At 41.5% G+C, this 26,566-nt stretch overlaps 1 protein-coding gene across 12 annotated transcripts in view; it reads left to right on the top strand.

Moving 5' to 3' along the window:
* tns1b (tensin 1b) overlaps window positions 1-26,566 on the top strand; it is a 115,563-nt gene that overhangs the window by 39,911 nt on the left and 49,086 nt on the right. For 10 of the 12 annotated variants that reach the window (XM_032567650.1, XM_032567637.1, XM_032567644.1 and 7 more), the window contains exons 3-4: window positions 1,005-1,042; window positions 21,110-21,148. In XM_032567650.1, coding sequence (XP_032423541.1) covers window positions 1,005-1,042; window positions 21,110-21,148 — 77 coding nt within the window. Of the gene's footprint in view, window positions 1-1,004; window positions 1,043-9,754; window positions 9,933-21,109; window positions 21,149-26,566 lie in introns of those variants that run through there. The other 2 variants (XM_032567646.1, XM_032567647.1) reach the window with 2 other exon arrangements.

Genomic DNA, 26,566 nt, shown 5'->3' with positions numbered 1-26,566 from the left:
GTACAGCATCTGTTTTGAAGTTGAAGTTTTAGTAATCGACTGTTAAGAATTCATCAATGTTAGCCGCTACTGTGTTGGTAGGTGAGCAGTTACCAATTCTGCCCTGTGGAGGGCGATATAACACACCATCGATGTAAGGGTATCAACAGGATTTAAATGAGTGCCTCAGCATCAGCTTCCACTAATTATTATGTAGGAGTATCACATTAGCATAGCATACTAATGTTTAAAATCAGTTTTTTTTTTCTTTTGAAAAATTTTATTGTTACTTAACACATTTTAAAAACATGGCTTTTTACATTTATACAAAAATGTTTCTAATCTAATGTTTAAAATCAGTGCTTTAGGGTTAGCATAGCTAACTCTTTGGTTAGCGGTGCCCAGCATAGCAGTTGTTGTTCAGGAAGTGATTCTTTGGTACCGACTGTTCTCTCATGGTTTCAGTTTTGTAGCTGCTGAGTGTTGCTAACTCTGCTGCTGATTTAGCCTGGATGGAGAACGCGAGGAGTGCATAAATATAAATGGCTAACTAATTGAATAATCCTTAACAGTCGATAACCAAAACATGAACACAGATATTTAACTTTATTCAACTGAAAGTTTACAAAACAGCCACATAAATTAGAGCTTTAGGATTTATCCAAAAATTAATTCAGGGGAAGAGCGCTAAATGTTAAAGTGCTAAAGAGCTAAGCTAAAACGTAGCTTCGATATTAGCATATTAGCGGACGTTTGCTCACCACTGTTAACCAGTTTCCTGACAAAGCTTCATGAGTTCAAATGGATCAGAAATGATAAATTAAAGCTAAGTGTGCTAAACATTTTCAAAGTCAGCAAAAGAGCTAAGTAGAAAATTAGCTCGGCTATTAGCACTTTAGCTGATTTTTCATCCTTCTGCTCGTGTTGAGATGTTGGGCAGGTCCAGCTGCACAGAAAGCTTGTTGGGGCGTTTTCATCTTAAATGTCTGTGGAGTTAATCTTGTTTCTCTCTGTGTTTTCTCCAGTGTGCCGAACGGCGTGCCACAAGAAATGTGAAGCCAAGGTAAGAAGCAGATCGTTCTTCACCTCCAGACTCCAAAGGGAAGCAAGTGTCTTGATGAAAAGCTGACTTTAGGCCGGAGTCAGCTTCCTTTTAGGGCCTGTAGATGTGGAGAGGAGGGGGGTCTCTGGAGAGTTTATGGTTCAGGAGGAGAAAAAGAAATGCTAAGAATGTCTAAACAAGCTCTGAATGTACCAGAATATGTTTACATTGGATGAGCTTCTGCGTGTAGGAGATCGCCTCAGGTCTAAAAATAAAGCCCTCTGGATGGAGCCGTTTGATCCTCTGAATCATCCTCCTGTTAGAGAAAGATGCCATTTAGCTTTACAGCTAAATCCGGCCCAAACGCATCACCCTCCTCATCCAGCAAGAAATTATTTCTTAAGAAAGATGGCTGGGTGCCATTTAACCTAAACCTTACTGCAGCGTTTGAGCTCAAACTAACAAAGACGACTCCATTAAGTCATCGGTTCTGATTCTGTCCGACCCGCTCCGGTCTTTATGCAGATGAAGATCACAGTGTGCTGAACAAACGCGGCTCACAGTCGCTGATAGCGTTCAGGAAGCCGCAGGCGACGCCGACGTCCAGAATGAACAAATCAGCCACTTTCCATCTCCAAACCCGCAGCATTATTTCCTTTTCTAAACATTTTGGCTGATATTTGTCATCGCTTTGGACAGGAAGTAATTTGCTAACAAGCCTGAGATGAAAAACAAGGGAGTGACTGCGACAGGGTCAGGCGTGATCGCTATCGGCTCTCAGTCCAGACTGAAGCAGAGGATTGTTTTTAAAAGCAGAACCAAAACCGGTTCCATAAACCACCTTGTGGATAATATTAGCTTCATATTTAACCTCCAAACAAATGGTCATCAGACCTGTTTGTTCACAGCTGGATGTAAAATATGTGTTCAGTCTTGTTTGCAAAACTTCTCATCAAGGTGACGACGGAAAGGAGCCAAAAACAGCAGCGAAGGGATCAGAGCGCGATTAGAAACGGCAGGAATTTCCTCTAAAAGTCTGAATCCTTCGGCTTTTCCTCCATTTTATTTGGAAAATGTTTTCAAAAGGCTGAAGCTTCATTCTGCCAGAGGTGCATTTCCATTTTCAGTAAAAAAACAACAGATAAACATATTAATTTCCACAAGAAATTAGAACAAAACAGGCTAATTAAATCCTGCTAACTGATGTTAGCACAAGGTTTTAAGGCCTGATATTGATATGAGTCATAAACAATCAAGATGCAAAGAAAATGTTTTGTAGGTTTAGTTTGTTGTAGAGAGGTTAATATGCAGCTTTTTGAGAATAGTGTTTGATACTTACTGTAGTTATTTTAACCAGTAGTCGACACATTTCTGCTAATTTGCTAATAGCCGAGCTAATTCTTAATGTGCATTTTTGCTAATGTTGAAAATATTTAGCGTAAGTGCTTTACTTGGCTGTTTTGTAACCTTTCACAGTTTGACTTCTGTGTTGAAGCTTAAGACGTTTATATTCATACTTTTATTTTGAAGAGGGTGAAGGTTGTTCCATTTAAATGCTAGTGAATGTTTAACACCGGAACTGGAAGACGTTTACATATCCAATATAAATAAACAAAACAATTATGAACAAAATTATCTTTTAGAAAAGGACTAGTTAAGACCAAAACAACAGAAATTAGTCATCCTATTTTTGGTAGAAAGAAAATAATCATAAATCAAGCAAATGGAAATTATTGATCTCATCTTGATTTATCATGTGATTAAGTGGTTTATTGCTTATTGTATAAACACGTTCTGCTGATATTCAAGGCTAAAGATTTGATTTCCAGACATGAGGCTGAGATGTTGCAGAGTGAAGAGAAAACACAACTTTTGATGTTTAGCACGACGTCATCAGCATACAGCTGGACATGAGAACTGCCAGCAGCTTAGACTCCATCATTAATGTAGACAGAAAAAGGTTTGGCCAGAAATGGAGCCCTGAGGCATACCTGTGGATGTTTTACATGGTTCTGATGAGATGTTTTCAATCGTCAGCTGTTGGACACGGTTGGTGAGATAATAGATGAAGTCAAACTCTCCACCCAGAACTTTACGACGTCAGATGGCATCAAACCATGAAGAAGCTCTGTGGTTCGTTTCGGTTCAGTAAAATATAGAACAAGATAACTGCTATGATTAATGTCCTGATATTTTGTTTGTTAAATTATTGACAGCAAATTCACCAAATCATCCCGAGATGGAAACTAAGACTTTGTTTTTCTAGAGCAGTAATGAAATCTATCTGTTGAGAGGGAAACGGTTACGATCCTCCCTTCAGAAGGAAAAATGTCCATAAAGCAACGTGCAGTGACACGCCCACCTGCTTCCTCATGTTTTCCATTCCTTACTTCAGGATAATGAAGCACTTGTTTTCAATTTTCCAGCTCTTTAAATTCTCCAGATGAATGTTTTGACAAAGTGGAGTCTGGGTGACTTTGTTATTTCAGATTTGTTGTTTGTGACCCTTCAGTTCTTTCAGCGGGTTCAGGGTCCTGTTAAAGGCCTCTGGCGCGCCGATGAATGTGTTCCCCTTCATTCCCACCTTTGTGCCAAAGGAAACGCTCATATCTCCTTCTGAGGAGCTAATTATGAAAACATTTCCAGTCATAGTTGAGTTTTTTCTTCATGCTGAGCAGGTGTGAGGCTCTCTACTGGAACTTTTAGAGGACAAATCAATTTATGCAGCAATAAATAACAATCACAGTGATTGGTTGAGTCACTGCCCTGTCCTACAGAAAGTTTTATGGCTATTTTGGTAATGGGTGCAAATCAGGAGCTAATATTTCTGAGGTATTTGAGTGGAAAAACATTCAGTGGTGCAGCCAGCAATCATTTCAAACTGGTGTATTGTTTAGTGGCTCCTGAATGATTATTAATGGGATTATATCAGGACACTTAATGTTACCAAGTCAGGGTCCTTAAAACACTTTAAAAAATCTGTTTCTGCCTTTTACTGGTGAAAAACTATTTTGGACTTGAGGTGTTGAAGACGGGCAAGTCAGAAGTTTTTCCAACATTTTTCTCATATTTGAACGATCATCTGAAAATATAAATTTCCTGCTTCAGCCAGGAAAACAACACTCCACCTTTCCTTTGTTATTTATTACCTCCAAACCGTTCAAACACCTGCAGGCACACATGTGAGGAGATTTAAAAATATATACAATCAGATAAATATTGGTTAACTCAACCCAAATGAAAAGGTTTGTCTAAGTATCCACATATTAATATTAAATTGTTGGTAATATAAACGCATTTACTTCACAACTGTATAAAGTATTTTAATTAAAAGTTCTAGAACAACATACATCATTACTTTCTCCTTTTAAACTTTTAGTACCAGTTATTATTATACAGTTTTACAGCAGGCTGGGCTAAAGGGGGGTAGCTGTTAATGTCAAGCTAGCATGCTATGTAGCGGCTAGCTAGCTGTTAATGTCAAGCTAGCATGCTATGTAGCGGCTAGCTAGCTGTTAATGTCAAGCTAGCATGCTATGTAGCGGCTAGCTAGCTGTTAATGTCAAGCTAGCATGCTATGTAGCGGCTGGCTAGCATGTTGATAGCCATAATGCTACAGCCAAAAACAAAGCATTTTTGTTTGCGTAGCAGCATAGATTATTAGATTATCATTTTATGTTTTTGTACCAGTTGATGTTAGATAAAGTTTTAAAGCAGAGACAGAAAAATGTCTCTAGATTTTCTGTTGGAGGATCTGAACGTGACGAGACTTGAGTTTTTTGGTCGATTTGTCCTTTTAAATCAAAGTGTTGTCTCTGGATTTCTGCTTTACAATAATACTGTATCAGTAGGCGCTAGATTAACCAATGACTAGTCACTGATAATATCACGTTCAACAGATTCTAGAGATTTCAAAAATAAATTATCTAATAAAATAATCGCAATAATTCTGCATTTTATTAGGTTTTTTGAAATAATTTTCCTCTGAAACTTTTCTAGGAACCCGACAAATGTTGTTAAAAGAAGCCCAAATTTTACCAACCCGCAAAAAGTTGTTTTTTCCATCTGAATGTTTTGGAAAGTAGAAATGGTCCCTCAAATCGGTGCAGGTGAACCTGCTCTGCCAGAGCGCCGTCCAGGCCGGCCATTTTGAGAGCAAGGTGCTCTGGTAGAAGTGTCGGTCATATCAGTGGGGCGATCTGTTCATACGGAGCCACAGTAGCTGCAGAAAGAGGCTGAGACTGATTAAAGACAGGCGCAGCCAGCAGCTATCATGCTAACTCAATTAGCAGTCAGCGGACAGAACACATGCTCAGCAGCCTGCTCTCCAAAACATCAAGAGGCTCAGCACGCTGATTTCCCAGCAGAGAACATCTTAAACATCCACTAAGAGGTGTTGAAAAGTGTCAAACTAGAACGTTTCTGGTATTTAAAGCAGTGAGTTTAGCGTTAAATGAGCCGTTTGAGCTCAGGTATGCTAATAACAGGGCAGCTAGCTGCACTGATCTGTAGCAAGAGCAACAATCTGTCATGTTCTCAGCTGCAGCAGCAAACAGCTTTCACAACCAGCGCTGGCTGCCGGCCATGAGTTTGGTAAGAGTACAGTAGTGAAATGTGCTTAGATACAGCGGAGAAAACAAACAGGAACGCCCAGCGCTGCACACCATGGAGTAATCAGGAGTTTAGGGAAGGAATGTCAACAATAGGCCAAGTGAACGGCGGAGACAGTGATGGAGGAGCCGGGATTTAAAACGCCACTCCCCAGATCTGCCAGCAGCATCAGAACGTTCTGCGTTTCTGTTTACACACATGAACGTTTCACCTCCTCTTTTGGCTGAAAACGACCCCATCGCTTCGGTTTGGCCCTTTCTCCTTCAGATCCCCACCCAGAAATCTGCTACATGCTCATTGCTGCCAGGCGCAGGATTTTCCTGATGCAGCAGGAGCGGAGGCGCTCTGATGCTGTCTGGGAAAGCCTGAGTCAGACTCTGGAACCGGACCGGACCGGACCGCTCTCTCTCTCTCTCTCTCATTAACTCTTCATCTTTCTGTCTGGATATCGAGAAGTGAAACGATCCGACGTTAAATCCTGGAGAAACATGGATTTTATGTTGTGTATTGATTTCATGCTTCAGTTTTAGAGATTTTTCACAGATTTTTTTACTTAAGTTTTTATACTTTTCAAAGGTTTTTATTGAGAAATATGTGAATCTAATTTGCGACAGACTGGTGACCTGTCCAGGTGACCCCGCCTCTTGATCGGAACGTTAGCTGGAGAGGCAGCAGCTCCTCCCGACCCGACTGGGGACCAGGTGTTAGAAAATGGATGGATGTGAATCTAATTCAGTCGACTGTCAGTGTGAAGATCTGGAAACATTAAAGAGTAGCTAACGCCAAATAAACTAATAAACTGTTTTTGTGTATAAATTGACTAAATATGTTCTTTAGGGCTCTATCTTTATGTTTCTGTGAAAATTGTGATTCTAATACCAAACTGTCTGTGCTGCCCTCTGTGGGTAGAAGTTAGCTACTGCAGTTGATTTTTTAAAAATTTTTTAAGTCTCAATTTATTGTTAGTTTCTCCTTTCAAAACAAGTTGCTAGATTTGGCACTAATCAATTTTTGTCAAAATTTGTCACTAGTTGCTTTTTAAAATAAGCCATAGATTTGAGGCTAGTCAATTTTTTCAATATTGTTGCTAGTTTTTTTTTTTTAGAACTGACGATATTCCCTTTTTTGAAAAATTTGCTCATTTATTACGAGTCACTTTTCCAAATAAGTCTAAGTTGTCGCTTGTCGATTTTCTTTTTTAAACAAATTGCGAGATTCGTCACATTTTAAAACATTTGCTAGATACGTAGCTTGTTGATTTGTTGCTAGTTACTTTGTCAAAAGAGTTGCTAAATATGTGACTAAGTTGTCAGGTTGGGTACCTGACCCCTGACCCCTCCACTCATCCAGACTCTTGGCCACGCCCCTCTATGTCTCTCGGCTCCGCCCACTTTGGTCGAATTTTTCCAGAATTGTCTGGGGGCGGGGCTAAACCTTTACATCGGGTTTACTTCCACTTTAGAGTTTGTGAAACCAGAATCTTCTGGTTAGAACAGATAAAGGAATATGAACATCCCCACATCATAACACCTGAGCCGCCGTGCTTCACAGTTGGATTCAGTGTTTGCGGATCAGGTAACAAACTCTGGACCCAAACGCAACAATGTTGCCGTTTCGGCTCTTCCATCCGTTTGAATCGTCGTTTTCTGTTTCCCCAAAATTGGAGGTAATTAAAACTCTGCAGCCTCAGTTTGATTCTACGTTTTTCACAGTATTCTCTTTAAAATCATTTGCAGTGAAACATTTGACTCCATTTCAGTCAAAAATCCAACCAACCAACATCTGCTGCCTTCGTCTTCGCCTGCTGGAGGAGCTGCGTCACCGACTGAACAAGACGGTCTTATTATTGTAATACTTATAATTAATGATTCATTTACACAGAATCATCAGCTGCTGTTCAACACTGTTGGGTTTCTGTTACTGAACTACAGCTCATAGTAAATTGATTGGTGACTGATCGGATGGCATCCTGCTGTGACGTAAAGCGTCCATGAAGCTCCAGGTCTGGAGGGAAGAGGCGCTCCATTATTCTGGCCTGAAAAGTGAAAGAGAAACTTTAGTTCAGTCAGAGGTTTGAGTTACACCTCAGGAGCTGGAGACATAAACCCAGCGATGCTTTTTTCTGATGGTTCAGGTATAAAACCAGCCGTCTGTCCTTCCTTCCTTCTTTGTCATTAATAGCGAATGAAATGTCCCGACATCTGGGAGCGAGACTGCAGTTAAAGGTGCTGCCTTCCATGTAATTACCTCCTGCCAGCATCAAAGCGGCGGCCATGTTTTCCATGTCAACGTATAATTTTTAATGTGCAGCAAATTTGCAGCAAACATTCCTGAGTCTGTTTGTTACTGGGAAACAGCAGAGGAGGCTCTGAAAGCAGCTGCTGCCATCGGCTCTGAGTGGTTCAACTTTTAAAGGTTATAAAGGTTCCTGTTAGGTGTTCTGGTGTCACTGGTGTCACTGGTTTCACTGGTTTTCCCCAGCCTCGCGGCTCGTTTGCAGAAATCCCACAGACTGGGATGATGGAGAGAAATCCACTGAAACGCTTCTGATTGCTGTAATTACTCCGCTTCTTTATACTCGACGTTTAACCGCTTTACACCAGAAACTTTCCACTTCAAAGCCAAACTCTCAGCAATTTCCATGTTTTGGTTTCTGCCAGGCTGATTAGCAGGATATTATACACATTTAACTGTTAGTTTTACGGTTCTGCTCACCTTTCCAAGGCGAGGCAGAGAGCAGCAGCAAACCTTAACAAAAATATGTGATTTCCTTTGAAAAATGTCTCATAATGGAGTGAATTTCAATAATATGAAGTCATAGTTTTAATTTTCTATGTGAGTTTTTGAGGAAAAGAAAGTAACTCACTGTTAAATAAAAATGACTAAAGTGTCTAACAGGTACTGAAGAGTTCATAAACACACCACAGTTCATATAAAGTCATATTAATTAATCCCAAAGAGAAACATTAAATATAATATTATCTTCAGAGAGTTGTTGTGGATGTTTATGCTGCAGCAGCAGTCAGTGTTACAGAGAATCTGAAAAAGCCTCTGACTGAAAAACAGTCAACATGCTAACAGCTCAACATCCAGGTGACATGTTGCCATGGTAACATGTCCTGGTTGTAGGGACCGGTTATTATAATCGTACAGTTTATCGTTATCATTACGAGAAACAATATCATTTATTTTCATTATGAAAAAAGTTAGCATGATAAAAATTCAGATTTACTTCCCCGATAAACTGAGAATTTTATAAATCAAAAACCTGCCGACATGTTTGGATTTCTTTCAAATTTATGAAATTAATTGTTAAATGTGTGAAACTAGTGAACTTTTCTGAAAATATTAATAATTTTCTTCCATCCGTGTCTCATTGAACCGGCGTCTCGTCCTCCAAACCGTTAGCTTAGCTCTGCACTGCCTCCAGTCAAAAGACTCTTTCATGCCAGTTCCTCTCATGTGGCAGCTGTGCAGAAAGTGAGAGTTGCGGTGTGTGTGTGTGTGTGTGTGTGTGTTGCAGGAGGGCGACTCATATTTAACCTGTAACCTGAGAAGCTGATAACAAGCAGAGAATGAGGAATGAGCTTATGAGAACATCAGAGTCAGAAAAGTTTCTGTTCCTCTCCTTTCCTTCTCTTACGTGGGAAATTAAATTTCTTTCTCTCTTATTTCATGTCTGGGTTTGGATCTAGATTTGTAGGTCTAGGTTTGGGGGTAATTTTTGTTTGGCTTTGTTTGAATTTGGGTCTAGATTTGGGGGTTTGGGGTCTAGTTCGGAGTTTGGGGATGTTGGGTCTTTTTTGGGGGTTTTGAGATTCTGGGTCTGGTTTGGTTCTGTTCTGGGTCCGGCTGTGGGAGGAGGTGGATCGGTCGGAACCAGAGGGTGGAGGAAGCCTCCCAGTGCTGCACTGCGCCGCCTCTCTCTCCTCTGGCTGCTCTCTGCTCCTCTCACACATTACGACTCCTGAGGAATTTTTATGCTCATTTTCTTGGAGGAGGGCTGAGAGAGGGGCACACACACACACTCTTCCCTCCCTGAAACACACACACACACACACACTCTTCCCTCCCTGAAACACACACACACACACACACACTCTTCCCTCCCTGAAACACACACACACACTCCTCCCTCCCTGAAACACACACACACACTCCGGGCTCCGCGCTGCGCCACGATATCGCAGTGGATCTGTGCTCAGCCGTCCGGCGCAGGCGGGAGGAGGCGAAGGCGATGCAGCAGTGAGACCCGGAGAGACGCAGCGATCCGGACGGGATGGCCACGGCCGTGTTCCAGGTGAGGAGGGCCGTTTGCTCCGGTCCGGTCCTCATCAAGTTCTCTGTGTTGGTGTGAAGGACTGGTTCAGATGTGAGAGCGAGCCTTCAGGAGTTTCACGCCGTGTTACTGTAATCTGAGTGTTTTCTGTGTAAAGCCGGGCTGGTTTCTCTCCGTGTGTGGTCTCCACTGGAAGGACTTTTCCCGGTTCGGCGGGACGAACCGCCCCGCGGTGAGAAACCCGGCGGCGCTGGGGAAATCTCTGCCCAGGCTTCCAGCTGCCTCCTTTTTATTCCTGCTGAAGGGAAAAGTTAAAGTCAGATCCCTGCAGAGATTTGCAAGGCCAGCTGTTCAGAGACAGCTGTGAGAGCGGAGCAGCTTTTGGGTTTTTAACATCAGATTAATTCATCTCCATGGATTCAAGGGTTTTGTTCCTACAGTATGAAACAAAACGGCTGTTTTGTGTTAGACCAACTTCTAAACGCTTCATTCATATAATTGTGCGTCATTTCTGATTCTCCTCACTGTAATTCATACAGGTGACATTATTATTATTACTATCTATCATGTGATTGAGAGAATGAAAACCAACAGCACAGACTTTAAGGTCAACTGGGGTTTAGTGCAGCTGTCTAAAAGCTGGAACAATACTCAATATGAGTATCGCTGCTGGCGCCGATATTTACCGATATGTTTCCAAACCTCATCGCTGACGACACAAAAACCCTGAAGACACGGAGGCAACTTCCTTCCTCACCAAATGGAAACAAAAATGGAAAATGGAGTGATGTCAGATTTTAGCGGCTGTAGGATTTCTGTTTTGTTTCTGGCTAAAAGCTAGCACATTTGTTTTGGCTGTATTTACCCAGAATGCCTTGCATTAAAGTGGACTAAGCACACCGGTGGGAATGTAAAGACATCTAACGTAAACTCTGAGTAAGAATTTTGGATAACCTGATAAAATAAATCGTTTCATAATTTTAAGCCTAAGATAACCAAACTGTATGCTGATGATGTGTTTTTTTATTTACCCGTATGCAAATCCAATCCAGTCACTGTCTGATAAAACGGCAGACACCGGTCCGACTAGATGAACGTCTAGACCTGGTAGACAGAACCAGGATCCAACTTCACCTTGAATCAGAGCAGAACTGGATTTTGTTTCTGCTGCAGTATTTCTAGCTAAAGTTAATCTCATTAAGAAACTTGTTTTCTGCTGTTGAAGGAATTCAGTAATTAAAATTTTCTTGTTTGAGCGACAGAAGCATCGAAAGAGCCTCCATTTTGAAAGAGTTTATCATGCTAACGATTAGCTGCTAACAATGCTAAAGCTAGCATGTGCAGCCTGACTAAGCTACGCTGCGTTCCAGCTAACGTAGCCGGAGATGCCGGGATTCCAACATGGCGGCGCCCAACAAGCCGTTGTTCCTGATCTCTACCGACGTTTTCAGCGTCACTTTCCATAAGCAAACACTTTGAGCTGCAGCCGTTTATGTAACATTGATCTTAGACACACCCTCACTGTGTCTTATTAAATAAACATGTTTTCTCCACAGATTACTAGTGTTGATACAAGGAGCGGCCATATTGAAACTATCAGAATTATGAACTTTACTGTATTTTATGAAATAAACATCAGAAAGTAAATTGGCAACTGGGATCAAACTAAAGTTATTTTGGTTGGAGGCCATCCTGCTGTAAGTTAATGTTCAAATAAAACCAGAATCCCCCCCAACCCCCTACATGTGTTTGGGGGGTAACCTTCTGAAATAAGTGGCTGGGTGCGTGTGGGAACGGGACTTCAGCGTGTGGACTCTTCATCAGGCGGAGGAAGACGAGGAGCGGGGCCGTTTAGGAAGGTGTGAGTGGATTGACCGCCTGTCTGGGATTTGGGATAAAGCAGTGGTTCATGGACCGTTTCAAAACCAAAAAAAACACACCAGCGTGGAGTTTCATGCTCCTCTGCTGATGTAATGCTTCTGCGCTCGATGTGTGTGTGGGGGTGTGTGTGTGTGTGTGTTTCAGTCCTTGCAGACACAGATTAACTGCTTGCATCACTGTCTGTTAAGCTAAGCTTTTTGTTTTTCAGCCACCATCGTCTCATTGACTGAGCAGCTTCTGTTAATGAATAATTAGGTTTAAATGCATGTTTTTAATGAGCTAATTATAATTTTTGTGCGTTGATACTGTACTGTGCGCTGAGGTCCGTTTCACCCGCTGTCCTCTGGGCTCCATGTTGGCAACCTGCAGGACTTTGCTCACATAAATAAGCTGCAGCGGTGCCAGAGCTCCAGCTTTTAGTGTAATTAATAGCATCCAGTCAACAGAGGGAAGTTTTGTGTTTATGGCGACGGGCTGCAGCAGGAAGCTGCTGTCCCAGCACTGTATGGACCAGACAGAACCAAAGGCTCTGACCATTTATTGGTACTATTGTGATAACGACAAAAATGACAAAAATAACAGTTTATAATAAAGTTTTTAGGCAACTTTATGGCTCCACAAATATAAATACAGCTTTCCAAAGAGTTTCTTTAGGACACCAGTCATATAAAAAGAGTGATCTGTGTCACTAAGCTGCATATTTACTGGCATGCTTATTGAACAAAGAAAGAACAAAGAAAATAGGAACGATAACAATTCAACAATACAGGGAGTTTGGGACGTTTTAAACATTAAAACATTTAGCCATTTGTCCTACAAAAGCTGGGCTAGCTTGTTTGTTTTGGTTAATTTTGTTTGAGTAATTTGTTAGTGAGAAGATAAAGGTTTCATGTATTCCCTTGAAGTTAATCAAACAGTTAAATGTCATTATTATCAGTTTATAAATTAACAATCGATGATGATGGGATTTTTTTGACTCTCAGTCATAATGACAAGCAGCAGAACTACTAGCGCCCCCTGTGGGAATCAGTGAGACGATTATCCGTCTCCTTCCTTCAGGTTGTTGAATATCCTGGCAGACTGATACTTGGACTGGTCCGTTTCTCCTCCATGTGAACGCTATGTGAAGCATGTGGCCGGCGGCTCTGGCTGGAGAACAGAACCTGTTTTCTTTCTTCTCTTATCAGGACTGGAGCGTCGGGGGAAAGCAGTCTGGTTTCCGTGCTTTTAGCCGCCATATTGTTTGGGTTTTTATGGCTGATTGATTGGGTTTGCCGGCAGGAAGACGGGAAGCCGAGCTGAAAGTTCTGCATTGTTAAAGCAACCTGGATGCCGATGTTTTCTCTTCATCAGATGTTTGAAATCAGACCATAATGCTCCTCCAGCCTGTCTGGACCTGCAAACAGCAGCTGTGGTCCTGCTCTCCACGATGGATTATTAATATTTTTGGCAGTGATGTTTGTTCTGGAAACGCAGAGCAGCGCTGATTAATTGGAGAGAAAGATAGAATCAGAACATCTGGTACCAGAAGTCAGGAGGAAACTCCTCATGCATCAGGAAAACAGGGAGTCTGTCTGTTTAATTAGCCTGAGGTTCAGTGAAGATGCATCCATAAGAACAGAGACCAACGAGCAAAAAATAGATTTAAGGGCTGCAGAGTCGGTGCTGTAGCCTCCCAACTATCCGGGTTTAAATTTATTATTTTTTTTCTTATGATCGTTTATCTTCTATGGTGGTTCACAGGTGTAGACATGATGTAAAACACATGAATGATTCAAACTCTACAAGACAAAAACAAATGAAACAAAAAATGCACCACAAACAGGAAGTATAAGACGGAAGTCCTCCGGGCCACCAGGGGGAGTCGACCACCAAATCAAATGAGACCAGACTCCCAGTAAAGACAGGGTGTCCTAAAGAAAACTGGATTAGGGTTGATCAATATGGCTGAAAAGCTTTTCAGATATCAGTCTACTGATGATTATTGATTAGTTTTAAATATCTGAAATGTTGACAAACTGATGATGCGTTTCCTGTTTTCTCCGTTTCCCCTCAGTCCGTGTTTTTATATTAAGCAGTTATGAGGCGCGGTGGTAAACCTGAAAATGCTGCTGCTAAGTTACCCAACAGGCTGTTGCTAGGCAACCAAAGAGTGCGTGAAGCCTTTCCTCTGCCTACTACCCCCAGAGTGCTTTACGGTTCTGGATTGGAGTTCACTGAAATCATTCAACATTCTGTCAGACATATTATCTCTTGATGTTTGTCACAATTTGGCATATTCCTGAATATCTCAGACTCTAGACTCCCCCTAGTGGGCGGGAGGGCTTCCGGTTTGTGGAGGGGTTTTACACTCGCTGATGTTTTTGCCATTTGCAGCATTTTATCTTCCATCTCCTGCAGTTGAAGCATTTTCAGTTGCATTAGTTGTTTTGTTTGCGAACGTTGTAATTCTAACCAGCTAGTAAAAAGGTCCATGTTGGGTAACTGGTGCATGAACTCTGACCTGTGTGAGGTTCCCTCCAACCACCGACCGGAGGACACAGGAACCAGTTGTTGGTCCAGTTAAAGGACAGTTTCAAGCTCAGATTGAAGATGAATTGCGTCATTGCAGTGACTTCAGTAATAATCACAAACCTTCAAGTACAGCTGGAGGACGCTATGTGTGACCTCCTGACCCCTGACTCGCTGCGCCACTCGGTTAAACCTGCTGTTCTTAACGAATGAATCAGCTGCTGGAAGTCTGACTCTCGGCTGTAAAATGGCTGCTGAAGCAGAACAGGACCTTCTCTACAGGTGTGGACCCAAAGAACCAGTCCACCTCCAGTAGAACTGGGTGTCTGTCGGTTCAGGACCGCTCAGTCTGGCTCCGGTTTCCAGAAGTAAGACGCCACAAAGGCGCAATTTAGACCAATTTAATGAATTAAACCAATAAAAATACCAAATAGCTTGTATTTAAGGATGGCTGATATGAACAAAAAGTTTATCACCATTTTTGTAATTGATGCTCCAAACTGTAAACCTGGAAGTTCTGTTAGGAACATTTGGACCAGTCAGATCTTTAAGGGCTTCAAGTAGACAAATAAACTTAAAAAAACTGGGATTATAATAAAAAAGCATCTCTTCTAATAAATTTACCCAGAACATTCCTGCAAGTGTCTTGATGGTTTATTTATTTCGGTCTTTCTGCTCTAATGGCTTTTACCGAATCAATGCAAATCTCTGGAAACAAACTGGAGCTGACTGGTGCTGTAAACACATCCCAGTAAGGCGGCGGCCATCATGACCAAAACGAAGATAAAAGAGAAACAAACGCAAACACACAAGTGCTCCGTTTAGGGACGTAAATCACTCCCTCAGACAGGGGAACAGTGTTTGGACTCCGTCGCTTTCATGCCCTCTGCTCCATTACGCTCAATAAATCTGAGGCTTTCCAAAAGTTTCCCTTCAGGGACGCGGAGAAGCCGTAAGTTTCCCACAGACTGATCAGCTCCGGAGAAAAAAACGCCGTTTAAAGAGGCAGGAACTGACGGATGGTGAAACGCGATCTGGACAACTGAGATTACATGTAGAAGCTTTAAGACTCCTAAAGCAGTGGTTGCCAGAGATGGCACTTACTTTCAGCGCTGTGTCGGGTTCTGATGATATAAGAACCGGCGCTGGCACAGTCAGCCGTGACGGGCCCAGAGGAGCCTCTGGTACCAGTTACACTTCACAAATTGAATTTACACACCGAATACTTGAGCTGGGCTTTGCCAGATGCAAAGATCTGGATAAACATGAAAGCTCTCAGGGCAGCGATGTGTTTGTGCTGCCAGAGTTCAGATCCAGGAAGGTTTTTTCTTTTAGCCTCCTGGCATCGCTCTCCTTTCCTCAGTGAAACCAGCTAACCTGCACGCTAACCGTTTCTCTAACCTGCACGCTAACCGTTTCTCTAACCTGCACGCTAACCGTTTCTCTAACCTGCACGCTAACCGTTTCTCTAACCTGCACGCTAACCGTTTCTCTGCTCACAGCAAAGCTCTCCAGCATTAACTAACTAATGAGTCAGTTCATCATCGATGCTTTACGGGTTTCTGGAACAAAGCACATCATTAGCGGGGGATTTTAAACGTATTTAGACCTGCAGAATGACATAAATCCCATTAGCCGACTGTATCTGGAGTGTGTTAGCGGCTAACAGGAAACTTGCTGCATGTGAGCGCTGAACACGACTGACATGGACGTTTGTCTACAGGAAATGGGGCCTTGTTTAACATTGTTAACATAAGTATGTATGGTATGCAACAACACAATTATCCCTTATTATATTACACTCATTTGAATGCAGCCGATAAGCATCAGCATGCGTTCCTCCTCCCAACGCACCACAGCGCCGGGACAAAGACCCTGTGTGGGTTTCATCTGGACACATTCACTGTAATTTACTTTCTTTGGCTTTATAGCTGTAATGTATGCTAATAAACCCCAACATATTTAATGGGAGTAATAAACAAGGAGCCTAAAATGGCGACCATTTACTGGTACTTGGAGCATAAAGCTAACATGCTAACGCTTTCTGATTGACTGTAGTCTAAATAGTTTTATAACTGTAGCTAAGGTAAGTTTTACTTCTGTTAAATGTTATATTAGAAGTAGTATTCTCTAGTTTAAAATATTTGTTTTATTTACTCCTGGTTGTATAGAAAAGCAACATTATCAGCATTTGGAGCATGAAGCTAACATGCTAACTCTGTCTAAAAGACTGTAGCCTAAGTACAGTTTGTAGCTGTTTGTAGTTTGTATCTGTAGCTAAAGGAAGTTTTACTTCTACTAAAAACAAAACATTTTAGGACGTCTTTCCTGTTACTCAGCAAAACGTCCGGAAAATTTCAAGTGGAAACCAGAAAAAAAGTAAAATTTTAAGCTGATAACTTCCAACCTGTTGAAAACGCTCCGTGAGCAGCGAGCCAGTGAAACCTTGATCCTATCATCACAGAATCTCATAACTTCTTTTCCTCATTAAATCTATTTTCCAATGACTTGAAGATTAGATGTGTACCTTTGAAGCTGCTGAGGGATCGTCCTGCTGCTGCCATGAATCATGAGTTGGTCATGGGTGACTCACATGCTTTAATTTAAATCTGATTGGCCAGCAGATTTCTCAGATTAGATTAGCTGAAGGTTTTAGTCTGGAGTCTTTTTCACACTTTGGTTTCCTCCGGTGGGGTCGCGGTTCAGACTCTCTGGGTTTGATCCTGGTTAAATGGTCCAACATATCGCAATGCTTCATTACATAAAAAAAACAGGAACGACATTTACATTTTAAGAGAGTTAAAGCTCTGAAATAATTTAGTAAACATTGAATAAATGCATTATTGATTTAAAATTTTACTTCCTTTTTTTGTTGCAAAAATAGATAGTAAATTGTTCTACTTAGTTTGTATTTTCTTTCATTAATTTAGATAAAAATGCACTAATAATAAACATTCATTAAGTTTTAGGTCAGTGAACCAATCAGGGGGTTGCATTAACCAAATATTTTCCGGCATTTTTCTAAACATTGATGGAACACTTTGATGTCATTTTGACAGTTTACTCCCCCTGGTGGCCTGGAGGACGTTCACTTTGTGGAATGAGTTTGCAGCGTTTTATACTGGCTGTTTTTCTGTTGCGTTTGTTTTATTTATTGCAGGTTTTTCTTTAATTTTCTGGGCTTTGCGGCGTCATTTTCTTTAGATTTTGTGTGTGTGTGTGTGTGTGGGTGGGTGTGCGGGTGTGTGTGTGTGTGTTTTGGAGAGTTTTGGATCAGTTGGTTGCAGTTGGGTCTTGGACTCAGGCTGGTTGTGTTCAACCCCCTGTTTGCCATCTTGGATTCTGTTATAGAAAACCTGAAATGTTTGATGAGAGGAACAAAGGACTGTTAGTGGTGAGCGATTGGGTGAATGTTGACATAAATACAAACTATTTACATGAAGGTTACAGTTCCAGTAACCTTCATGTTTTCCTTAAGCGTTGCTTCAGTCCCAGCTGCTGCTTGGTTTTCCTGGTTCTGCTCCAACGTTTCTTCTCTTTGTTTCATGTGGATTCTTAGATTTCTCTGCTTCAGGGAGACTTTTAGTTTGTCAAAACAACTCCTAGTTCTGTTGTCTCTGCTTTTTGTCCCGTCACCTCAGCCTGAATCCTGTTGTCTTGCAGGCGTGTAAGCAGATACTGTAAATATTTTGTCGGTATCTCGGCCTGTGATGGTTTGCTTTCTGCAGGTGGATGGGCTGTCAGCGGTGCGCCGTGCAAACATGGAAACACAGAGCAGACCTGCTGAGTCCGCTGCGATAAGAGCCGACTTATTCAGGAATAACTTTAAGATGGACGTAAACACTGCGTCCATTGCACATGCATGCCATCATCTGCTGATCAGAGCTCATGATGGAAGGAGACGATGTTTCCACGTCGCAGTCTCAAACTGTACAAACCGAAGCGCAGCGGCTCCTCCAGCAGAAACACAGAATGTGATTAGGGTCATTTCCTGTTTAGAGAGAGCATTCCTGTAATCCAGACAGAGGAGCAGCCATAGAGACATGCAGAAGTGACTCACGTGTTTCTGTGTCGTGGTTTTCCAGCTGCTTTAGCATCACCTGCTGCCCGTTTCCACCTGGTTTCCTTTAAGCGCTGCTGATCCATAACCCTGATCAACTCTAAAAGGTTTCCTTTGGATCATCATTTAACGTTTAAACATTTAAAGAAAAACTGTCATCAGATGAAAATATCAGTCATGACTTTTTAAATTTTATTTTAAATACCTTGATCTCCATCACCCTACTGTAAATCATCCACTGTAACCAGATGATTATTTGATACAAACATTCAGTCAGAAACTGGTTACAGATTGGCCTGTCGCATGACAAATTATTCTGGATGATAAAGTTATCGCGATAAATGATAATATTGTTGCTTTGAGACCCTTTTCCAGTAATATAATTGTAATGTCATAAAAATAATGCATGAAGGCATTCTATAATCAAAACAGCAAATAAAAGTAATTACGAAGTAGACAACGTTCATCATCCAGTTTGGATTGAAAGAGAAAAACGGTAAATCATAAAAATGGAACTCAGCTTGTTTTAATTGATCAATAAAAAGTTTAAAACTGAAAGTTTTCTGACCCAACAGTGGTAATCTGGTTAGTTAAACAGATTTATTTGAGTTTAAAGAGCCGAAGGCCAAAAGAAAACGTCATAAACCTGGAAAACTGTAGAAGTTACCAGGAACTGGGCTCCGGGTCCAGCTCTGGTTCTGGTGAACACCTCTCGGTTCGGACGGTTTTCAGACATCATCCGTCTCAGCAGGATTGCGCCGCAGCGACACTAAGCAGACACGTCGCTATCTGCAGCCGTGTGTTCATGCAGCGGCGTGATTAGTGTCGGATGGAGGAGATGAGAGCCGGCCTGGTGAAAGCTGCAGGTCCGACCTGCTGTAGTCATGGAAACGGTTTTAAAGGAGCATCAAACCGTCGACTCCTATCAGCCGCCGCTGATAAAAACTCCAACTGCTGGAAATGAAGTTTGCAGGATTTTTTTCTTCCAGTGTTTGACGGGAAAGAAACATCCTGTTTGCTTGGATCCTCATCAGGATGGATCCCACCTTTTTCTATGATTTCAGTCCTGGTTAAATGCTATTATCGTTGAGTTCTTCCTGTTTATGGCGGCGCTGAGCTCATGGGACGACCTGGACCGCAGCCGGGTGCTAATCGGATCAACTGGGCCATCATGAGGCCTTCTGGCTCGGTGTCATGTAGGTCTGTCAGAAAAAACACGAACAGAGACGGAAAACCGGAAGAAAGGAAATAAACAGGAAGAGAAAAACTGACAGAAAATGAAAACATCAAAGCTGCTGTTTTTGACCACCGGAGGGCGCCAGGCCAGGCTTTTAAAGATGCATCAACGCATTTCGGCTCCAAAATATAAGACAAACATTTTCACCTGTATTCATTTGTTATCATGTTGTTGGCTGTTCCTGACCAGAAGTTTACATACACCCAATATAAAGACACAGCCACCTTTTTCCCTCCATCTGAAGTGAAATCAGAACAAACTTCTCTTGTTTTTAGTTTGTTAGAATCACCAGAATTAATCATATCTTCATTTTTTAAGATATATATTTTTTGTAACTTTATTTGATTATCATTGTTTAAACTGGATGATTGGGTCAAACCTTTTCCAGAAGATTCTCCCAGCAGTTTGCTGGAGTTCTGGTCGGTTCCTCCTGACAGAACCGCTGGAACTGGGCTAATGTTCCTCACAACCTCTCCAATCTGAAGTGACGGAGACCGAGGCTTTGAGGCGGCCACCAAAACATCGACTCTGTCACCAGTTTGGGTCGGAGCTTGGAGTTTTGTCCGTTTGGAAGACCAACCTGTGCCCAAGCTTTAACTTTCTGGCTGATGTTGTTTCAATATTTTCGCATAACATTATTTCCTCATGATTCTGTCAAGTTTATGAAGTGCACCAGTGAAACATCCCCACAGCATGATGCTGCCACCACCATACTTCACAGTGAGGATAGTTTCGTTACCTCAACCATCAGACCAGGACGTCTCTAAAAACAAAGATAATGGCTTCCTCCTCGCTGAGCCTTTCAGCTCATGTTGGTGCAGGACACGCTTCGGTTCAGTCCAGTTTACTCAGAACCAGAACAACAAATATCTTCTAAAGACTCTTAAGGTCATTTCAAGTCAATCATCCAAACGTTCCAACTGATCCTAGTCATCAAGCATTTTGCTCGATTAATTATTGACCAGCATCTTCACAGGACCTTTGTCTTTTGTTTGGGAGACGATTTGGACATTTTGGACCAGAACCGTCTCGTTCCTGAGCGGTACGATGGTAGAACGTTCCCATCATGTCCGTACCTGACCAGAGGAACGCGACTCCTTCACGCATCGATAAAATTATCAAAAGGACGAAATGGACTGAAATGGACTAGACTGGACTGGGCCGGACTGGAGCAGACTGGTTCGTCTGATTTCCTTTGACTTTCCCATTGGGTCGAACCAGAACGTGCAGCAGTAAAACACTTTCTGTTCCACCCAAACATCAGTTAAAGTTTTGGCCAAAGTCATGCAGCCTGATTCTGACCAAATGTAAGTAAAGTTCTGATTCTGAAGAAAGTTGGATTAAATCTTTAAGAAATGTTGTCGCTTTACCAAATGGAAGTAAGTTTAGTGATTCTGACCTGAAATGAGACGTTCGATGAACTGCAGACATTTTGAACCACTCTGCTTGTTTCTCATTCATCTGGTCACAGAGGAGGATCTGACCAATGGGCTTTCTGTTTGTTTCCAGGTGTCTTCTTCTTGTGTTCCAGCTACAAACTACGAGCTGGTGAGTCTGAACTTTGACTGTTCCTCATTTTGTTGATGTTTTCTGTTGCTAAAGCATGAATTCAGCCTGAGTGTGTTGTGTGATGTAGCGTCAGTAGAAGCGGAGCGTGTTTGGAGAGGAGGACTCGGGCTGCGTTGCCTTTTTTGGTATGGCTTTAAGAAGCCGTGTTGGGCTTGGATGGGATTCCTCACATGTTGTGTGTTTAAGTGGTTTTGGGTGCCTGACAAACCAAAGCAAATATCCCCTGCACTTTACTGCCCTTGCAGAGAAAACGTCTGGGTTTTCTTTCAATAAAAGCTGCCATAATTAATCAGGAACATGCTGTTATCCTCACAGATGCTTTTTGCTCGAGATGTTTTCTGCATGAAGACATCTGGTTGAGATGTGCACAGGGAGGCGGGGGTGAAACTCACTTCTACCTTTCTGAGCTCACTCTCCCACAACCAAACTGGCAATATTCTCTGTTCATCGTGGATCCTGAAGGAAACGGGAACCATAAACCGCTCTGCCAGGAATCTGCTGACTAATCATAACGTTTTGTCCCTAAACTTAACAATAAAGCTCATGAGTAACCCTCAAGTCGTTTTCACACCAAACCAGAACAGGAACGTTTGTAGAAAATTGGTGTTTCATCACAGTTAAATAGCTTTTGGACCAATCCAAGCCCGGTTATTTTCATCCACACTGAAAGTTGTTGCTTGACCTTAAACTTGTGTTTTAGTGCTGAAACCCAACAAAGATTAACTTCTCATCCCTAAATCTTCCCATAAATCTGTTGTCTAACGCTAATGTCGCTGGTTAGTGATGACTAACCCAGACCAAGGCTTTCCGTGCCAAAACTGAACAACTGTGGTCTAAACCCAACCATGAAACCGTTGCCTCACCACGAAGCACTTTCTAACTCCAAACAAGTTTTTCTTCATGCCAAAACGTAAACAGCTGCTTCATCATTAATCTGTTTCTGTCACATTTGTTTTGTGTAAATCCTAACAAGGAGGGCATTGACAAAGTTAGTAACCAGGAAATTGTTGCCTGATCCTAAACTGTAATATTTAATGTCTGAGCCTGACCTGCATGTTTTATTTCCCAAATCTAAAAAACAGATTCCTGACGCTGCTGAATAATGGAAGACCTGATATGTTGCCAGTTTGACGAATCCTAACCAGACAGATTTAGTTCTTCAATCTCTACTGGACTCGGTTGCTCGTGTTAGTGTTAGTTGCCTTAACAGTTTGTTTTACAATTTAACTGGAAAACTGTCTATTGTCACCTAGTGACTAACCAAGTGATTTTAGTCCTTAAAACAAACCAAAAAACTGCTGCCCAGACCTACACAAGCAGTTCTAGTCTTTAAACCAAACAAGAAAATCATCAAAACTTCACCTAGTCTTAACCAAGTGATTTAGGTCCTCAAACCTATTCAAAAACCAATTCCCAGGTTATAGTCTATCAAATTAACTAAAAAATGGCACCTAGTACTAACCAAGCAGTTTTATTTCTCAAACCTAGCAAAGATACTTTGACTAGTCCTTAGTTATAGTCACCAAATCTAACCAAAAATCCATGGCCTAGAACTAACCGAGTAGTTTTAGTCCTCAAACGTCACCAAGTCCTAACCAAGTCCATCACCAATTGGTTTTAGTCTTTAAATCTAACAAAAAAACTGTCGCCTAGTCCTGATTTAGTAGTTTTAGTCCTTAAACCCAAACAGAAACTTCCAGAACCAGGTCGGGTCGTACAGAACCAGGACGGGTCGTACAGAACCAGGACGGGTCGTACAGAACCAGGACGGGTCGTACAGAAACTGAACGTGTTACATGTAGTCTGGATGATGAGAACAGCTGGGAATTTCTCAGTTTGGTGTTTTTATGCGTAATGTAAGTGAGTAAGACATTCCTGGTGCTTTTACAGTATCTGTCACTTCCCAGCATGCAACAGGAGCTGGATGATGCGCTGCGTCTCCACGGCGTTCCCACCGCTCCTTGTTTGGCAGATTCCTGCTCTCACTGCCAGAGCAGAGATGATTTAGTGATGCGTTCAGGTGCCATCTGATTACAGCCGCCATATTTTACCTTCCTGAAGGGAAAATGTTGGCAGCGAATGCGATTCTTTTCTCCTCTAAATCCTCAAAATTCCAGGGATTTGGATGAGCTGCATCTGGACACAAAGTAACTTTAATATCAGAAAATTCTGCTGATCATGAAGAAATTAAATATGTTCTTTTTTTTCTTGTGTTAGCCACAAAAGTTATTTATCTGCAGCGTTTTCCAGGTCAGCCTGATCCCAGCGGTATTCACAGCAGCCATGGTGGGAATTCCTACCATCCTGGACAAAATACAACCTGACGTTCAGAATGACTGTAAAACCAACCACAAGCCAGCAGTCCTGCTTTAGAGACGGGGAGATTAAAAATGAGTCTTCAGAAGAGAATCTGGGCCGTCGTGTTGAAGGGTGGCGCTAAAACGAAGAGCAGCAGGAACGATGGGGCGTCAGTGCTGCAGATGAAACCAGGGAAGAATAATCGGGTTCTGGTTCTGGTTCTGGATTTGGGCTTCTACAGTTAATTACATTTTAAACTCCTTAAGGATGAGAATGCCGCCATGGTGGTTCATAAATACCACAGATGTTGGTTGATACTTTTACCGCTCACACTAAGGACACTAATAGAAGCGCTTTGCTGCCATCTGGTGGTCAGAATGTGAACTACAGCTGGTTAAAGGAAGTAGAACAATAACAATAGATTTACTTATTAACCTTTGTGCCATAATAACATTCTATGTCCTATGGGTCAAAAATGACCCGCCCTAACAAAAGCCCCAAAATAAAGCAAATTAATTGAATTTTAAATCCACAATCTATTTTGCATGATGAAACAATCTGTTATTTATCAATTTGACTCAATTTAATTATTTTTTTATCATGTATTTTTGTTACACAATACAAAAAGATGATCAACAGTATTACACCCTTTTACACAGTAAGGTTTTATTATTGTAATTATATAAATGTGAAATTATTACTTCTGAATTAATTAGGCTGAAAGGGAACAAAAAGTCAACAATTTGAAACTTTTTAGTCAACGGTTCATTTCTTTATATACTTTTAGGAAGTGAATTATAAAAATAACACGTAACACAATAAAACAAAATGTTGCTTGATTTTGTGAACATCAGCTCTTATATTGTGTCTCATAATTATATGAGATGTTCAACACAAGAACATCTTCTGCTCACCATAAGGTGTTTTTATGCTGAACATTCTCAACACAAGATAAAGAACATTTTCTGTTCAACATAAGATGTTGAACTTATAAGATGTTCTTAGGTTGAACATCTTCATCATAAGCCGAAGAACATCCTGTCCTTCCTTCCCCACATTGAACATAAGATGAAGAACATTCCACTTTGTACACAAAATGTTCAACACGAGATGTTCCAGAAAATCTTCATAGCATGAAGATGTTCTTCACCGTATGAAGACGCTCCTACGTTGAACATCTTCAGCACAAGAACTTGTTCAACATAAGATGTTCAACTTCTTATGTTGAAGATCCCATGTAGGTCAGTATGTGCAAACATACAACGTAGCACCTTTAGTGAAACATCTACTCATGGCGTCAGCAAGGAACCAACAAGCAGAACTCAGATTCAGCGTACCTTCATGTCCTCTATACCTAGTTTATGTTTCCTGTTGTGTTTGGGAGTTTGTATGATGTGGGAGGGCAGGTGCAGATTGAGGGGGCAGGTGCAGATTGAGAGGGCAGGTGCAGATTGAGGGGGCAGGTGCAGATTGAGAGGGCAGCTGCAGATTGAGGGGGCAGGTGCAGATTGAGAGGGCAGGTGCAGATTGAGAGGGCAGGTGCAGATTGAGAGGGCAGGTACAGATTGAGAGGGCAGCTGCAGGTCAAATGCCAGTTGAATTCGTACATCAATCCAGTTTCTTTGATATGTGTGTATAGATGTGTGTGTGCGTGTGGGAGGGGGCGGGGGAAGTGTGTGTGGGGTGGTGTGTGTGTGTATTAGAGAGAGTTTGTGTGGCCTTTGAACTCTTTTTCTGGTGTTTAAATGGTTTTATAATTCGCGGGTCCAGAATGACCCACAAGACAATCCTTCCTTATGTACAGCTCACATGGAATATAAACAAAAACAAAGTATCACTTTTCTAATGACAGGGTCAATTTAGGAAAAGTCATCAAATTGCAAGTCGGAAACCGGCTGGTTTACGGTGTTATTTCTACAGCTAAACGTGGTAATGGGTCACCTCTGGCCCGCAAGACAACACAGGGTTAATACTTTACTATTCTATATGTCAGAATAGTAAACATGTGACCAAAACGATAAAAGTTATCTCTAAGTTTAGGTATGCATCTTTTTTGCGACACTAGGCACCTAAGGAATGGAAATTAATAATATAATGTATTTTTGTAGAAATAGTAAATTCTGTGCTTTTACTTCCATTATTAAACTTTGAATCAAATCATTACTTTATATGAATAAATGTGTAGTTACATAAGAAGATACCGCAATAACAGAGTACTAACTAGAGATGTTTACTCAGTTATCAGGCTGGAGCTAACGATTATTTTACTAATTGATTATTCTGATTCTAATCAGATTAATCAATTGACCTCTTCAGCTTATTTTATACAATATAAGAAATACATTAAAATATGCAAATTAACAAATAATTTAATTCTTTTAAATCAAATAATCAAAATTTTCTTGCCAAAATTGCAATAACAGGATTCCTTTAGCGAACTCATCAGCAGCTAGAACAAACAGCTAGAACCAGAACCGGAACCAGAACCAGAACCAGAATGATGACCAGGTCCATTTAGGATCTGCAGTCAGATGTTCTGGTTCTGGTTAAATTAACCCAAAAGGTTAAAGAGACGAGAATCATTTCTACTGCCTGGAAAAAAGAGGAAAGTTTAGAGTCAGAGATTTCTGGGAAAAGAAAATAAGAGGGAAGGAAAACATCTGTTCTTCCGGATCGCATCAAAGGTTTTTTTTCCTTCCTTCCTTCCTTCCTTCCTTCCTTCCTTCCTTCCTTCCTTCCTTCCTTCCTTCCTTCCTTCCTTCCTTCCTTCCTTCCTTCCTTCCTTCCTTCCTTCCTTCCTTCCTTCCTTCCTTCCTTCCTTCCTTCCTTCCTTCCTTCCTTCCTTCCTTCCTTCCTTCCTTCCTTCCTTCCTTCCTTCCTTCCTTCTCTTCCCTTGTCCCCTCTTTCTTTTTCCTGTCCTTTCCTCTGTCTTTTCATCCTTCCTTGTTTGTTTCCTCTCTTCCTTCTGTCCCCTTTTCTTGTCTTCTTTTCTCTACCTCCTTTGTCTCATTCTGTTCTTTTCTTCCTTCTTTATTGCCTTTATTTTTCCTTTCTTCTTTCTTTCTCTTTACACTTCCTTTCTACCTTTTGTCCTCTTTC

Source organism: Xiphophorus hellerii, chromosome 7 (assembly GCF_003331165.1).
Source record: "Xiphophorus hellerii strain 12219 chromosome 7, Xiphophorus_hellerii-4.1, whole genome shotgun sequence".
Lineage (NCBI taxonomy): Eukaryota > Metazoa > Chordata > Actinopteri > Cyprinodontiformes > Poeciliidae > Xiphophorus > Xiphophorus hellerii.
Note: the sequence above shows the minus strand (reverse complement) of the source record. Positions and strands in the feature narration are given on the sequence as shown.